The sequence below is a fragment of the Camelina sativa genome, chromosome 14 (genome assembly GCF_000633955.1).
Source record: "Camelina sativa cultivar DH55 chromosome 14, Cs, whole genome shotgun sequence".
Taxonomy (NCBI): Eukaryota; Viridiplantae; Streptophyta; class Magnoliopsida; order Brassicales; family Brassicaceae; genus Camelina; species Camelina sativa.
In genome coordinates, this window is record NC_025698.1 from 10,187,243 (window position 1) to 10,205,260 (window position 18,018).

At 32.8% G+C, this 18,018-nt stretch overlaps 2 protein-coding genes across 2 annotated transcripts; both read left to right on the forward strand.

Annotated features, from left to right (window-relative positions):
- Positions 4,874–6,577, forward strand: LOC104740798. Its single transcript, XM_010461492.2, has 4 exons — positions 4,874–5,076; positions 5,162–5,365; positions 5,460–5,675; positions 5,909–6,577. Exons 1-4 carry the CDS (start codon positions 5,074–5,076, stop codon positions 6,227–6,229), a joined length of 744 nt encoding a protein of 247 aa, XP_010459794.1. The 5' UTR covers positions 4,874–5,073; the 3' UTR covers positions 6,230–6,577.
- On the forward strand, positions 12,859–14,062 carry LOC104740799. Its single transcript, XM_010461493.2, has one exon. The coding sequence runs from the start codon at positions 13,084–13,086 to the stop codon at positions 13,708–13,710; it is 627 nt and encodes a 208-aa protein (XP_010459795.1). The 5' UTR covers positions 12,859–13,083; the 3' UTR covers positions 13,711–14,062.

The following is an 18,018-nucleotide window of genomic DNA, read 5'->3' on the forward strand; positions in this document are numbered from 1 at the left end:
CCAAATTTTAGAAATTAAATTTAAAATTAACAACCAAAAATGCTTAGTTCCCTACCAAATCCGACATTGGAATATATCACAGAAATGTATTGGGCCCCGATTTAATTCTTATTCCTCGCAAGATCATACAAAACATTTGTAGTGATAGTTTCCAACTTCCAAGCAAACCCCAAACGAAAATCGTTTTTAAATAATATGTACATAAATAAAATTTCGTAAAACAGATAAAAAAAAATGTATATATTTGTTTATTCAATATGGTATAGAGTTACAACAAAGTTTTTGCAATCATCCTCTGAATACTCAAACTTAGGGTTTCATTTCTATATACGAATCATGAAAAATCTATCATATAAAAACGGAATATCTCAAAACTTGAACTATAAACAACGTTTATGACCAGACTCAAAGGTTACCAAATGATGGGTCCTATCATGGAAATAACTTATATTCTCCCCCACGACTCGAGCAGCTTCTCAGTACATGGTTATTGAAATTTAGAGAGATTCACCGTTCCTTTATTATACTTTTAAAATTTTTGATAAATTTCCAACCATTTAAAAAAGGAAGAAAATATTATAAGAAACAATCACCTTTTCTGCTGGGTATGCGCTGTAAGGGAAGGAGAAGAGCATAAAAGAACAACAGAGGACTGACACTAAGGGAAAGATTCTCACTCAATTAAAACACATCAAAACTTGACTATAAGTTTGATTTAGCCAATTGTTTCACTTTGTTCAATTCTACAAGTTATTCCACACTGTCATTTCATCTATGGATTAGTCATTTTTGGATTAATCATTCTTTCTCGATGATTACTTTCTCCATTAGACAAAAAATAAGATTCACATAGTTAAGCGAATACGAGAATATTAGCCATACTAATAACAGTAATTTTTTCTTTATTCTCATACATTGTTTCGGATAATGAATTCCTGAGCATATATATTGTCTAGATTATGTTTAGGAGTGGACTTCTTTTTTTTGTTTATTCTTTGTTAGGTTATTCTTGTGTTTAGAAAACTATAACTGAATTATAATGTGTTTAGAAAACTATAACTGAATTATAATAGGTTATTTCTAAGAGAAGTGTTAAACCTATCAAAGAGGACATACATAGTAGCATAGATGATGATGACATATGTGAATTTGAAAGAAGAAAAAATGGAAGTTTTATCGTTGCAATTCACACACGAATGGTCATTTAGAATTACGGATACTTCAGTTATTTTTATAGCGCCGTTCGATTCGATAAGTAAGGTTTAAGGTAAAATTATAATTGAATTCTTACCAAAAATAATGGTTTGGTTTTGTTTGCTTCGGATTCTTTGTGTTTTTGTTCGGCTAAAATGTCGTCACTCCTAATTATACTCTCTAATTTGTTTCTGCAAGTTACCTTTGATAATGTAAGTTGAGGCAGGCTTACTACTTTAGAATTAATTGGGCTGGTAAAGCCCATAATATGAAATTATATAATACAGGACCTAAGTTAGACATAGACAGAGATGTGTAGCTAATCTTGAATTACATTAGCCCATACAGATGAGGCTAAAAGATTTTGGACGAAGGTTTCGTAAATATGAATTAGTTGACGTTCGTTATTGTAAATAGAGATCGATTCACCTGGTGGCTGATACTGTTAAAAGAGACACGTAGGATAGTGACTCTTGTCGGCTAAATAATGCTCCGTCGCGTATACTTTTTATAGGTTTATCCTTGTCCGTATACATGGTTTCTTTGAAAAGCTACTTCCCCAAATCGAGGACCTAACTCCGATAAATGCTGTCTTCGTATCTTCAATTCTTCATGCGTATTCATAGTTTATTAATTTCTCTGAGATTATATCATTCATTCATCTCCTTGTCTTTACCCTTACACGAAGAGTCCTTTTTGAATTTTCGAATGACAATTTCGAGTTTATAAGTAACTTTCGTATAACTCCTCGCCGTTTCGGAGGGTTAGTCGACCATATCAATACTCTAATGGTTATGCGTGGTTTACTATATGGATGTTTGTGGTTCATTCACATTTTTTTTTTGTTAGTTCAAATTTAAAGTTCGCTATACTTTATATATACTAGGGTAGGGTTTAATGTACTCTCGAACCTGTAGGTCTTAACAAATGTTGTTCTTTTCGAACAAACCGCTTTTGATGAAATTCTTTAATGTAGAAACATTTCCTTTCAGAAGTGTCAGAAGACTATATGTTTTTCCTGATATATACCCAACTTTTACTAGTTTTTTTACATGCAGCTTCCTATCTCCATACAATTTATGTATTGTCGAAAGAAATTAAATCACGAGAGATAAATCGGAGTAAGAAAATATTTAATATTTTGTAATCCTTTTGCTCAAAGAATAATCTGTTATAAGTTGATAAGATCTTATTGAATATATTAATTAATGTGTATCATAGATAGCTATAAACTATTTCATGGTTAAAAAGGCGTTGTCGAATTTTATATTCATACCTAATCTAGTATCATCATGACGTTCAGCTCTAATCTAAATCAAACCACAAAGTAATGAATATTGTAATTTTCTTAGTTCGAGGATATACTTTTAGAAGCGTGTGATTAAATAAGGGACAAACATGTTTCCAATTGGCTCTTCTTCGCCACCAGAAGCAAGTTGCAAAAGAGAGTGAAGCACCCAAATATTAAACAACTCTTCAAAATAAAGCGTTAAAACCCCTTTTTATCGTGCTGCAAATTGCACTTTTTGTTGGTCATCCAAATTGCACACTAACCTTCGTTAAACAAAATATATACGATTTGGGTAATGATATAAAGTAGACAGTAGAGGACCCATCACGCCTAATAGTACCCAATGTATAATTCGGTAAGGTTCGTTCCATTTGTCCGCATTCCCAAAACTAGAACAAGGAAACAAAACAAAAAAAAGGTTTATTAGTGTGTTTTTTCCTTGGAAAATTATGGACAGAAAACTCAATACATTATAGTCTCGACCTCGCAGCTGGCGTTGGTCTGACTTGTCCAAAGTATGGATGGGGTATGGGTTTAACTAGTTTAGATATCGTTCCAATTTGATGTTATGGTCAACATTATCGACCCGGTTCATTTTTCATAGGACCAATGCTATAAAGGTTGTTTGGATTCATATTCTCGAGTTCATGCATGATTTGGAACTTAAAACTTGCATGATATTGGCCTGTACTAACTACTAAGACTACCCTCGTTTTACTAACGACACACGTGGTCAAACGGTGAACAAATGTCACGTGAGTCACGTTCGTGTTATTGTTTGAAGACTCTTTGCTTTTTTTTTTTGTTTCTTTTTTGCCAATTTGAAGAGATAAGAACACAAAAAGATGTTTCGTCCACTTTCCTCATCGCCGCTCTATGCTCATTACTTTCTTCGGTCGGATTTTCCAATTACATTTTTTAACTATTAGTGGTAACATTTTGTTCATATCTATTTTTATGACGTGGATCACACTTCTCTTTTATTACATGCTTATCTCCTTAGTTAAGATAGTAAATTTCATTCGGCATCAAGAGACAAAATTTATGATACAATACAAAATCTCAGCACATTTAGAAAATGTTCTATTTTGTTCAGTATACTACAAACTTGGTAGTCTAAATTTCAAATTTCTTACGTAATTTGTGATTTGTAGTTCGTAATATTGGTAAGTTTTTACATATCATTAACATTTGATTTATTGTAACTTTCACATTTCATTACCCGATAAAGTATCGAAATGCATCATTGCTCATAATGACGTCTAAGTACAAAGGTATTCTCAGACTACTTGATTTGACTCTTTTTTTTTAACACGATTTGACTTTTACCAGAGAATCTAACAGGTAAAAAAAAACGATACACACACTTTTACATTAATTGTTTCCATTGTTATTATCCATCTAGACTCTCTACTTTTCAAAAATTTGTTTCAACTATAAACGAACTTCATTTATTATTTCTTGGATCACGTTAAGTAACGTGGCAGCTCAACGCTGACCTATGACTCTATAGTCTCTATTATTAAGTCGACGGCTCAGGATTACCCACGAGTGTGAACGAGAAGCAGGGCAAAAGCGTCCGACACGTCCCAAAGGAAAAGGATTATACGAGAAGGCTCTCTTCTCATCCAAGGGTTCACATTTAACCAGACTACTCTCTTCTGTCTCTTCTCATACCCGTCGATCTGTCTAAAGCTTTTCATCGATTGCCACCTCCCCACTTTTTATTTTCAGTTTATCTCTCTTTTTTATTTATTTTCGATCTAATTGTCTAAAAAGAATTAGGATAATACAATTTGTCTATCTAATTCTGACCATACTTAATTTCCATTTCTTATTTGACTTCTTCAAAATTTAAGTGTGGTTGTTCCTTTGTATCACTCTCAAAGGCTTAACTAGATTTGACATCCACATATGTGTTTGTCCGTTATATCTATCTATCCATTTTATAACAAAACATCATACGCTGAAAAATTAGTAAGCTATATATATTATTTATCTTGTGATAAATATCAAGAACTGTAATTATTATGACCATATATGAAAAATAATATCGCATTTTCTACCTTTAGTTTTAACCTTTTTTATAAATTTCCTTTTTGGTCTTCTAGATGGCACACTGAACAGACACGCATATTCACACAGATACGTGCGTCTTTGGAGGACTTGGAAAATAAAATAAAAAAAGCAGAGATAATGATTTCCTCAAATAATAAAGAAAAAGAACAAATTGATTTTTCCCAAATAAAGGAGTCAGAAAAATGTAATTAAGGAACAAACAAAAAAGATACCTTTAATAATAAACAAAAATAAACATTTTAATATTTAAAAAAAAAATGAATTTCCTATGAAATATAAACCGCATAAACTTATCGTGTGACCGCCTTAAGAAAAAAACCAAAATAAAAATAAAAACCCCTTTTTATTTTCTCTCTTCAGCCGCCGCTTTCACAATACCTCTTCCCTCTTCCCTCTTCCCTCTTCTCCTAGGTCTCTTTTTGTATACACTAGAGCTCGCAAATCTGGCTATCGAAAACCACAATCATAAACTCAACTTCGGGGCCTTCAAGGCCAATCACAAGAAAGTCATGGTGAGTCTCTTCTTTCACCATTCTTGTTTGTTCTTCCCTTATTATATAATCAGTTTCTGATTTTCTTGCTTCTGTGTAATCTCAGGGACCGATGATAAGAACAGAGGAGGAAGAAGACTGTACGATTCCACCGTGGTTAATGCCAATGCTACGAGGGAGTTACTTCGTCCCCTGTTCGATCCACGTCGACTCAAACAAAAACGAATGCAACCTGTTCTGTCTTGATTGTGCTGGAAAGGCCTTTTGCTCTTACTGTTTAGTCAAACATAAAGACCATCGTGTTGTTCAGGTCAGTCCAATATCTCTTTCCTTTTTTTTTTTGCTCCTTCCACAAATCTCATGTTTATAGTATTATTTATTTCAATGTATATTAAATTTTGCAGATACGAAGATCTTCGTACCATAACGTGGTGAGAGTGAATGAGATACAGAAGTTTATAGACATCTCTTGCGTCCAGACGTATATCATCAACAGCGCAAAGATTGTGTTCCTCAATGAAAGACCTCAGCCTAGAATCGGCAAAGGTGTTACAAACACTTGTGAAATCTGTTGCAGAAGCCTCCTTGATTCTTTCCGTTTCTGCTCTCTCGGCTGCAAGGTAAACACATACCACTCTGTTTTTTTTTTCCCCTGTTTTCACCATTTCTTGTCTAAACAAAAATTCAACTTTTTTTCTAAACCCATTAACGCATTTCACTTCTTAACGAAATCTATATCAAGTTTTATTTGTTTTGGTTAAGCTTTGTTGATGATTCATTTTGGATATGCTCTGTTTTGGAATGTGAGTTGTGGAATGACTTTAAGTGTCCTTTATGGGTTTTGACTGTTCAGCTTGGAGGGATGAAGAGAGGAGATACAACTCTAACCTTCTCTTTGAAAGGGAAGCATGGTAGAGAGTACCAAGGTGGTTCGGAATCAGATGAAGCTACAACACCAACTAAGATGCGCAAGACCAATGCTTTCAACCGTCTGATGAGTGGTCTTTCAATCTCAACCGTTAGATTCGATGACTACGGTCCAGGTGGTGGTGATCAAAGGTCTTCAAGCTCTGGTGATGAAGGTGGGTTTAGTTTCTCTCCAGGAACACCTCCGATCTACAATCACCGGAACTCAAGCAGACGAAAGGGTGTCCCTCACCGTGCTCCGTTCTAGACAAAAGATAATTACTAAGTTTCAAACCCCATAATTATAAATATAAGTATAAATACCGATACATTGTATAACACAACTTGGGGTGAAATTTAGGATGTAGTCATAATGTTGTAAATGGGCCAGTGTCTTTCTTTTTTCTTATAGTTTTTTTCTATCTAAAAGGTAAAGTCAAAACTAATTAGACACATACATAAATACATTTTTTATAAATATAGAAGAATTAGGGTTTATAGTGAAAGTGTTTGCTCAAGGTGTTAGACTGTCTAAAAGGTATGGCTTTTGTGTTGTATTGTCATGTAATTGTGTACATTAATTTTTGTTTATACAATAATAATAATATTATATCAAGTGAAATATTATAAAACGGATGCGTTGTCTAACTGCAGTAATCTCTTCACCATTTTCTAACATTATAGTATTTAACCCATATGTTTAAAGAAATAAATATATAGTCTTACTTATCCTGACTGGAATTATGCTAATAGTATACGAAAATGTGTAACTGAAGTCATGGCGTCATACTTACATAGTTTTGTATAAATTAAAGTCGCAGGAGTGTCACTGAAACATTTTTTTTTAATACAATTGATTGATTTGTTGTAGTTTGACGTAATCAAGAAGAATATTATAATAGTATACACTAAAGAATATTATTATGCAATATAAAAAAAAAAAAGTAAGCAAGTGGGATAGAAGATGAAAAAATAATAAAGAGCCGTGTGGAATCCGAAAGGCTGCGATTCTCTTCTCACCGTTAAGAGACGGGTTTTCATTACTTTTTTATGATCTCTCTTAAATTTATTCAACATCATGTTTTAAGCTCTACACTAATCCACGGAATCGAATAATTGGCACACTTTTATGAATTACAGATAATGTTTTGATAATGCAGTTTCGTAAATTCAGTGACACACAAAAATCGTTTCCCGTATTTTTTAGTTATGTATCCCACAAATTTACATTCGGTCTCTGAACTAGGGTTTTCAAAGATCACAATTCTTTACTAAAAATGATCGAACTAATTTGGAGCTAATTGTCCCATCAAAATTTTTAGCATCAAAAGTTTATTTTATGAGGCGATCACCCATACATATTTTTAATATATATATATAGAATTTGTATAGCTATCTTTTTTTTTTTTAAAGCCGTAGTAGTTACACAAAAATATCATGACCATAAGAAGTGAAAATGTGTGCTTTTTTAAATGTGTGAAAATTTAGTTGTTACCCAAAAAAACAATAAAAAATGGTATCTCCAAAAAATATCGGAGTCTCTTGGATTGTACAGGCCACCACAACATATGTATGCATTTGGATTTCTGTTCAAATCTTTGAACATATAAGAACAAGAAACTTTTATTATTTCTAATCTTATTCATTTGGATAGAGCCTTATGCTATTTCAAAACTATCCTTACCAAAAACGAAAACAAAACATGTAGTACTATATACAAAAGAGAGTATTGCGGCCAAGGACGGTGGCTCTGCCACGTATTCGTGGACGGCCCCCACGGGCTTAGGTTAGGCAGCGACCGAATGGGGGCAATACTGACTTTTCGATCGGGCTTCGAGCCAGTTGCGCATCCTCGTCACTTCGACTACGACACGTGTCGATTAAGCCCACTAAATGTATGACACGTGTGAATGGAGACCGTGAGGAGGGACCACGTGAAGCCTTGTGTGTGTGGAGTTATCTTGTTCAGTCTCCCAAGACGTTAAGTAATCAATAATAATACTATTATCAATGGGAAAGCTAGCTACACGACAAATGCTGGGATAAGGATTTGTTGTGATGTCTTTTAACTATTTTCTCTCTATAGTTTCTTTAGTGTCGCTATCGGAATTGTGATATTTTGTTTGTTTTTTTGTAACTTTACTTAATGTGGAATATAACTACTAATTCTTAATGAACACTTATAGTTATGTTATTAGCGTTAGCAAAAACATAAAACTATGGTACTACTGACTAAGAGAAGACACAAATTTTGAACTATTTTACATGTTTCACAAATCGCAAATCGCAAATATATCACATGTGATTGTTTTTATCACTTGCATTATGTTTTGGGTGTGAATGGTTGTAGCAGTCAAGACGAATTAATCCATCAGCGGATTAGACCATTTTTTATTCACTATTTATAAATACAGTCTGTAATAATGCAGTTTAAAGATAATAGAAATAAAACTGCTGCGAATTAACTATGAACCATTTTTATGTACAAATAGAGTTGGTCTGCAGCGGTTTTCTGAGCGTCTTATTATTTTTTGGATAATCTAAACTGCTACAACCCCTTACCCTTCTGTCTTTGTGTCTCATAACCCTATTATATTCGATCTACGATTTACGATGGAAGCGGGACTTTCCACAGTATACATATAAACACTGGCATATTCAATTGTATATATCAAAAATATCTATGGTTCAAATTTTGTTGGATACTTATTAACAACGCAAAACCTTATAGATTGAAAGTAAACTAGATCGGATAAGTAAGTTCCGTTATTCATACATAAGGCTCTGCTGGTTCGTGGAAATGTGGAATCAATAGTTACGTATTGGTCTCTTCATTGTTATGCTAGACGTTGTCGTTAATAGTCTTGTATTATTTGTTGATGTATTGCATTTAAATATTAAAATCTACTCTCGGCTATTATATTTAGTTGAATCACTAGTCCACTCATACATTGGTTATACACTAGAAAAGGTAGGCAAGGATAGTTTTCAGCATGGGGCCATATATATAGATATAATGCTGAGGCCATTTATGGTCCGTGGGGATCCATCTTTTGGAAAACTCATATTATATCTACAGATCACGACGAAATTTGTATATACCTCACAGGAATATATATAGCTTTATCTTTGACAGTAAAATTATATACATATATACATATAAACAAATTTCGACAGTGAATGACTTGTACTTTGGTGTGCTTCTGCAAACATCTAGTATGTAAATTGACGTTTGCGGGCTGAGGATTTGCTACTATATCTATATATCGACAAATACTTCTTTTTTTTCTGTTTAGTTTGCAACTATACACCGACGTGGGTTACAAAAACTTTTTTAGAAATATATAATTTGAAAGAAAAGGGTGTACAAGAAATTAAATCTAGTATTCGAGTGTTTAAATTAAATAAGTATGGTCGAGATTAATTTCTGAAAGATTCGTCAGTCTTATAGTAGTTTATACGTTCTAGTTGGAGAAAAAATAGATTAGAAAGTTAAAATATTAAGGTCTTTTTGATTGGCCAGAAACTCAAAAGAAAAAATCGTATATTAAGACCAGGAGGCATAATAATGTAACACTGTATAGTTCTTTTTGACAATTTTTTTGTGTCAATGCAAAAACATTGGTTTGACCAAAAAGGAAGATGGACACAATTGGTGAAGAAATACAAATTCTCAAGGCCATGTTTAGCAAAATTAAAGCACCTGTATATATGTATCGATGGGCATGAAGAGCAAGCATCATCTACATATAAGAAACTTATGTAAGGCCACTGACTGGCCCATTTTTCCCAGATTAGTTATGGGCCTTAATAACCCCAACTCTACGCTACCTCCTCCATATGAACATGTTCAGATAAATATCGGAAGTTATAATTAAGTGCAAGTTATCAACACGAATATATATAAAAACCAGAATTAGGAATACTTCTGGTAAAGGAACAAAGACGACGTGTGACAAGGTCCTGTCCACACATTATATGGCTTATATCTGCCGTCTTATTTGGAGTTCTCTTTTTGTAATAGTTTAATTTTGTTTTGATGATAGATATGTAAGTTGTTTTTAAATTCGAATTTGTCGGGCAAACATGTGAACATCGTCACTTAATCAGACGACATATCGCGAACCACATTAACTTTCTGGTCCCTAATTATGATATTTAATTGATTTGATTCGTGTGAAGATTTTATCTCATGTGGAATTTCTTGTGAATTAATTTTATCCATACGAAGTTGCTACAACGACGTGAGAACGTGATCTTTAGTCATCGGCCAGGTGTGCCCGTATTTGCACAAACTGATACAATATACATAATATGTATAATGTATTTTACTATTACATATATAAGCAATCAATTTTCCATTTAATCCATTTATAGAACAAATTTAAATAATGTCAAAAAAACAAAATTTAATACCTTTTTGCTCTCACACAGGTTATTTTGCACAAATGTTTACTATTGATGTTTAGCTATATGTTACTCTCTGAACTTTATTTTTGCAGTTAATATAAAAATATTACTATAGTATTGTGTTGATACTTAAACATGCCATTGGCACACGTAGTTGATGAAATATCGGTGTGCTTTAAGTCGCTAATTATGTAAATGCGGTAAACACCGACACAAAAGAAAATTAAACACCGTTTGAAGACAAATGAATTTGATTAGTACGTTTTACTTAACATCAATTATTATTTCTCTGAAATATTATGTAAAGTCTAACATATACTATTAGACTAGACTCTACATCTTTACTCTCTACCAATTGATAGTCTCACAAAATCGAGGGTAAAATGCATTAGCCAGGCTTTAAGAGACAATGAAAAAAATAAAACAAATGGGTTGATAGAGTCTTATATATTTTGAACTTTTCTTATTCATTTTTATCATCTGCAATGGAATAGATTTTGTTAAAGGATTAAGCTTATAATTTATAGCTTTACTAGAATCATACGATGATACTAATTAACCGAACCCAACCAAAAAAAGGCACAAATAAAAATACCAAAAGACCGAACGCTTGTATACGCATACATGCCTAGGCATGCACCTACAAATTAATTACTTGATTTGTGGTTTGAAGTTTGAACTAATAGATTTTGTTAAAGGATTAAGCTTATAATTTATAGCTTTACTAGAATCATACGATGATACTAATTAACCGAACCCAACCAAAAAAAGGCACAAATAAAAATACCAAAAGACCGAACGCTTGTATACGCATACATGCCTAGGCATGCACCTACAAATTAATTACTTGATTTGTGGTTTGTAGTTTGAACTAATATTATACCGCGTTATATACCAAAAAAGAAAGAATATGGTAGCGTAGGTCTTAGGGTATATGATATTGTTAGTTTGACCGTATATATAAGTTCAACTCCGAACTTTGAAGTTGGTATGGTATGGTATGGTATGGTCGTATGGATACTCTCGCTCGTCAAATTCAAAAAATGTATGTCAAAAATTAAATGTTGAACTTCAACTGCAAAGATATATAAAGAAATGTTCGATTTAAATCACGACTATATATGTATTTATAGCTAGCTCGGTCTACTAAATAAGTCAATGTGTGAACATGTGAAGCCTGTTTGATTTATTATGCATGGCATGCGACCCGTTCGACTTTACTCGGTTTGGTGGAGAACTGAAGATATCAAGTACTTTACCATGCTCTTAAAAGAAAAAAGTACTTTACCAATTACCATATATGCATGTTGAGCTGTTGACCAAAACAAAAGTACGTAAATACGGTTTTACACTGCAAGTTGTTTCACATATATGATATATACGATGTAATTATTGAAATGAGACACTAATAACAGCTGGATGCCGTCAGAAAAGCACAGTTGGATTAAATTACAAATTTGACTAACCTGGAAACGAGACATATGTGAAATTGTTGAAGTATATTGTTGTAGTATTTAATTTACTATGTATAGTGTAAAACTTACACATGTTTCAGATTCATTCTTAATTAAGCTAATAATGAAGCATGGAAACTTAAAATTTAATATGTGAGAAACTGGTAGCAGTCAAAGTGAAAAATAAAAACTGGAAAGAGAGCACATAATTTGTTTTCTTTCGTATAGTGTTTACTAGCTAGTTCAGATTATATTATTGATTCCAGTATTTTAGTGTGGTCTATATTTTCTTTTTCTGGAGTATATATAGTTCAAACTCCGATCCCTAATTGTATTATGCTACTATTTGTTAAGGTAATAAGCTGCCGCCTAAAAAGTTGTCATAATTGTGTTGAGTGTTGACTCACACGTGCATGAAACTTGTAAAATTATGATATCTTTCAATAAAATCTTCATAGGTAAATAAAACAAACCTTCATAAGTTAAAATATGTACTGTACTATCGTTAAAGTCAAATACAAGTTGCAATATTGGGATTTCAACAGGCCAGGCCACTTGTAATGACTTGCCACTGGAAGACGCGTGGTGCGACGTGCGTGCCACGGTGTCGTTGCCAATTTCGCTTTCAAATTGTTCATATTTTTTTCTTCTTGTCATTTTCCGACGTTTGTTATTAACAACTACATGATTACAAATCCAATCAACTATATAAACCGCGATTAAGAAAATTTTCTTTTCATTTTACCTTGTAATGATTATGTTCTGTAAGAACTATATGTATACAGTACGTGAACGAAATACATTTTAACCCCGATACTTTACTTTTGTATTTATTTATAGTTTGTTACACAATTCTTATTTAGTGTATGATGCGTAGTGAAGTTGACATGATCTGATGATCATAAACAACAATTATAAAAAATCAAAAAGAAAATAAACAATTCGGAGTTAATTAGGTCACGAAAACGAAAGTTAATTAGGAGGTATAACTAAGGAAAATTTTATACATATGTCCTTTTTTACTATGCGTGACAAAAATCTACTTAATGGACAGACAACAAACATAATAACCTACCGGTTCAATCCGTAACCGGTTTAGTAATTTCAATTTTGATCACACCCGGTTTTGTCACCCCCTCTTTCTCTATATATCCCCCACCATGACCGACTCTGCAAGACGCGTCGTATCAAAAATATTCGTAAATCGTTCTTCTTCTTTACTCTCTCCTTCTCTCTCTCTCTCTCTCCATCGATCATAATGGGAATATGTGTGTCGTTCAATCAGAAAAACCCAGATACTTCGCCGACGGTGAAGATCGTGACGGTTAACGGCGATCTACGTGAGTACAATGTTCCTGTAATACCATCTCAGGTTCTTGAAGCCGAGTCAGCAGCAGCTTCGTCGTCTTCGTCTTCCTCTAGACCTTCTTCTTACTTCATCTGCGATTCCGACTCACTCTACTACGACGACCACATCCCGGCGATAGAATCCGAAACGCCGCTTCAGGCCGACCAGATCTACTTCGTCCTACCGGTTTCTAAACGTCAGAACCGTTTAACGGCGTCCGATATGGCGGCTCTCGCCGTTAAAGCGAGCGTCGCGATACAGAACTCCGTCGGGAAAGAGTCTCGTCGGCGGAAGAAGGTTAGAATATCTCCGGTGATGATGTTGACGGGTTCTAACGATTCCGCCGGGAATGAGAAGACGGTTAAGAAGGGATCAAGGTCGGTTGTGAGTAAAACTGCGCCGTTTAAAGGTTCGGGTGGTTATAACCGGTCCGGTTCGGCTCGTAATTTGAGGAGATATACTTCGAGACGAGCTAAGCTTGCGGTTCGATCTTTTAGGTTGAAGCTTTCAACCATTTATGAAGGCTCCGTCGTTTAGACCATCTCGAATCGTTTTCTCTATTTTTTTCTATAGAGGTGAGTTTTACCTATTAGTGTTCTATTTTTACCTCAAAAATAAAGATTGCTATTTTTTTCATTTATTTATAGAGTAACCTTTGTAAAATAAAATAGGGTTCTTCTGAAAAAAAAAATAGCAATCTCTAATTTTAGAGATGAAAATAGAGAACCATTGGAGTAAAACTTTCATAAACTTACCTTTATTATAAAATTCCTCTACTATAGAGATAAAAATAGAGAACTATTGGAGATGTTCTTAGAATGTTTTCAGTTTTTTAGGAATAAATAAATAAATTAGAAAAGATAAAAGAATGAAAACAATATTAGAAGAAGCATATTTTTTTTTTCTTTCTTTTGTTACACACTGATGATATATTTTTTTTACATCAAGAACATATTTGTATATTTCTTTCTTCTTATACTTTTGATTGTGTATTTTGGTCATTGTAGACTAGAAATCAATCAATCATATATATGTTTACAAGAAAATTATATATTATGATTAATGATGTTTCTCAATTTAACCATCATATAATGTGGCTTTTTTTTTTGGTTGTCTTTTTATCCAAAGAAAAAAAAGTTACGTGAAAAAGGTATAATGTGATGCTAATTTCGGAAGATTGAACAACTATTTGATTTGTATGTAAAGTGAGGAGTATCAGCTCAATTAGGCTTTGATATGAAGCTAGAATTTGAACGTCCGATCAAATTTAAGGTGGAATATTGGAAAATGGATTAAACCAGAATCTCTTGGCTTCACAACCAAGAAATTTTTACTCATAAATTTCTATCAATATCATTAAAATAATTAGTTATTCTATGCAAAAATAAATCAAACTTTGAAATTAGTGGATCTTCAATTACAGTTTGAAAGAATCTCTCAAGATTTTATATTATTTATTATGATATTTTCAAGGATCCTTTGAACCTACTTATCATTGTCGAAAAGCTAGCAAATCAATGATACTTACTTTTCGTTGATTACAGTTTGATGTGTGGTTGATGTGTCAATCAAATCCTTATAATCTTTGTAATACATGTTGTGTCAAAAATAACAATGTCAATTTAGTTGTTTTAATAAGTCGTCCTAGTTCTGCTTACTCGATCTAAGCTATGATTTACAATCAAAGAACTTTTACTAGATGGGATCACATATGGCATTTTACAAGTGCAGACCTTGTATAGAAGCTTCAACATATCATTATACGTTGAGATATGCTTTCGTGTCTGATGAATGAAGTGATTAAATATGACAATATAATAGAAACTTAAATCAAAATATAACTGACGTAAACAAAATAAATTTATATAAGTATATTCGAATGTGTATTGAATCTAAGCAGAGACGTGGTGTTTATATGATATAGATTCCACTAGGCACTATGAAACCATGGGTTGAAACTTGAAACTTGAAACGGTATATGAACATTGTGGCTGTCAGGCTGTGTGCTGAATTGGTGATTGGTTTGACTTTGAACGTTAAGAAATCAATATTCTTTCTTTTCGCTCTTAAAATAGCAAGTCCGACATGACTGGCAAATCTCCGACAATGACAGGGTTTGTATATGGAGGCGACGATGTAATCAACTATATCAATTTCTTTTTTTATCAGTATATTAATTTTCCATTTTATTATTTCTTACCATATACGTGCGTCATATTAGAAAAAGTAAATAAGTGCGGTATGAATTTTTTTCTTGGGTTATTGTGATGGATTCTACACATTTATAATGGCTTAAATATATGAATATGGCACAAACTGTTGTGGTTTACCATACAGGTTTATCGTATTTTCCTTTCTAGTCATGTTGTAAAAAAAAAATTACAATGAAATAAAAGAAAAGATAAAAGGCAGCTCCTTAGATTTTATGTGTAGAGAGATAGGCCTATGTTGCCACGTATGATTATACCGTTTGTCCGTTTGGTATGTACCAAAACAACAAACGGCATCAAGTCATTAGACCAGTGACCAAATCGCCTTATTGGACCGTGTGTCTCCTATTGAATCAATCGATTAGACAAGAAAGTCAACCTTCGTTTGTAATTTTGTTTTTTGGTTTAATTAAAAGAGTGATTCAATACATATACGTGAAATTTTATATATTTATGCACCCTCTACAAACTATAGTTTATGAATAGTTTTCCTCCGTTGACCAGAAAACATATATGTATAACTCCTACATATATAGTAGTTTTGAAATACTGTTCCGGTGGGATAAGCTTCAAACTTTTTTTTCGATGGACATATTTTCAAACTTATAATTAATGTACATAGCTCACATGCGACTTTAAAACATATCATACTTTTTTAATATATAACTAAACCTGGTCTTGATATTGAAATTTTAAATGCATAATATATTGGGATAGCTATCTTCCACATATTGCAAAAATTTAGCTCTTTATCCCCAAGTCACCAAAATCAATTTCTCATTATTGATTTTAAAAATATAAATAAAATTGTTTGAATTTTCTAAGACTTCTTAATATATTGATTGATATAACTAGAACACGATATATTTTGTTATGAACTACACAAGAATATACCATTCTACCAACACAAGACTATATAGGCTACAGTCTAACACACATACTGCTATAGTTATATAAGTGTGAAACTGTAATAAAATTTGGTAGATAGAGTAACAGTCCTGGGAACCGTCATTGACGAGGAGAACAAAAGAAGCAAAATACGATACGAAAACAAATCAATCATACGTTGATTTCTCTTTCATTATTCATAAACCTGTATGAGAAAAACCACCCAAAATAAGGATACGTACGAAAGCAACTCAATCTTACCCAGAGCCGGCGCTCAACTTTTTAGGGCTACAAGCCAAAAAAAAAGAAAAAAAAACTAATTGCAACTCATGGGGATCAAACCTGAGAGGTAGTGTTAATGTTAGTACAACTTAACCACTAGCCTAAGGAAAACTTTTACTGAAAATGGCCGAAATTTTCTATTTATTTGTACGGCCGCAAGCCAATGCTTGGCTTGCTTGGCTTGCTTGGCCTCTTGGCCGGCTTTGATCGTACCTAAACACTTAACAGAAAAAACTAATTCAAATCATTAATTGATTTCCCTTTAATCTCCCAGATATCCTTTTCTGACAAAAACAATACAAAACAACAAATATTTCCCAAGATATGCATGAGTTTGCTTAACATCACTGCTGTAGACCCTATCTTTGGGTGTATATAGATATATTGTAGTAATTCAAGATCTTGATGTACACAAACATGCATGATATTATCTAGTTATATATAAAAATGATGCATTTCTAAAAATAATTAGTAAATTTGAATAACGAGTTTATAAAACGTTTATCTCAAAAATGTCAAATTCTTAAGAAAAATTGGAGTAATTGCTTAGTTAATGTTTGGGGGTGGACAAGGGGTTTCACTTTCAATATCTCTGTCTAAGCGATCAATTATTTTCAATACATTAGCTTTGGTCAACATTTTTTCATGGACCTTTGATTTGTTGATAAGATCGATCTTATTATACTCACGTGAATATTGGGTGGATTCAATTTTTTTTTTTTTTTGGTATAATAGGAGAAGAGCCTCATATTATTGGTTACAAAAGCCAATAATATGACGGGACGGCTGGTAAAAACAGTGAATATTCTTTTCAAACAATAGTTTTGCTAATTGAAAGGATTAAAGTAAGCAAGAAATTAATGGTTTTGTCAAATATGTCGAACTATGTTACTGTGTATATGTAAACATTCAAATGATTAGATATACATGCATGTGTTTAGTAGTTTTAAAAAATTAGAAGAAAAACAGAATACAACGATGTTTGTGTATAAATTTTAGGCGCAAATCAGACTGTATAGGCCCATTATTGTACCTTGCAAAATTCGATCTTCGACCTAACATAGGTCCATTAAAACACTATCAGATACAACGTAGACATGGAGGCAACAACCACATCTGGAACGTCGTACGAAATTGCGAAGAGAAAAAAAGAAGCAAACCAGCCTTATAAAAGTTAATATATATATATATTAACGAACTGATCATCTAATAAGCCTAATATTAAGTTATTAATGCACTCTTGACAACTCCTCCTCAGATATACAAGATTTTGCGAACTAGCTAGACAATTGCATAATTTGCATAATTATGAGTAGGTCGAGACGAACAAGCCCTAATTAACTAGGCCTCTACTACAAGTTCGATTTTACTTATATAAATAATGGCAATTACGAGTAAACATTATACCTAATCTATATTATAATACCTCTCTTTTACCTAAATTTTGTGTACTAACACATGAATC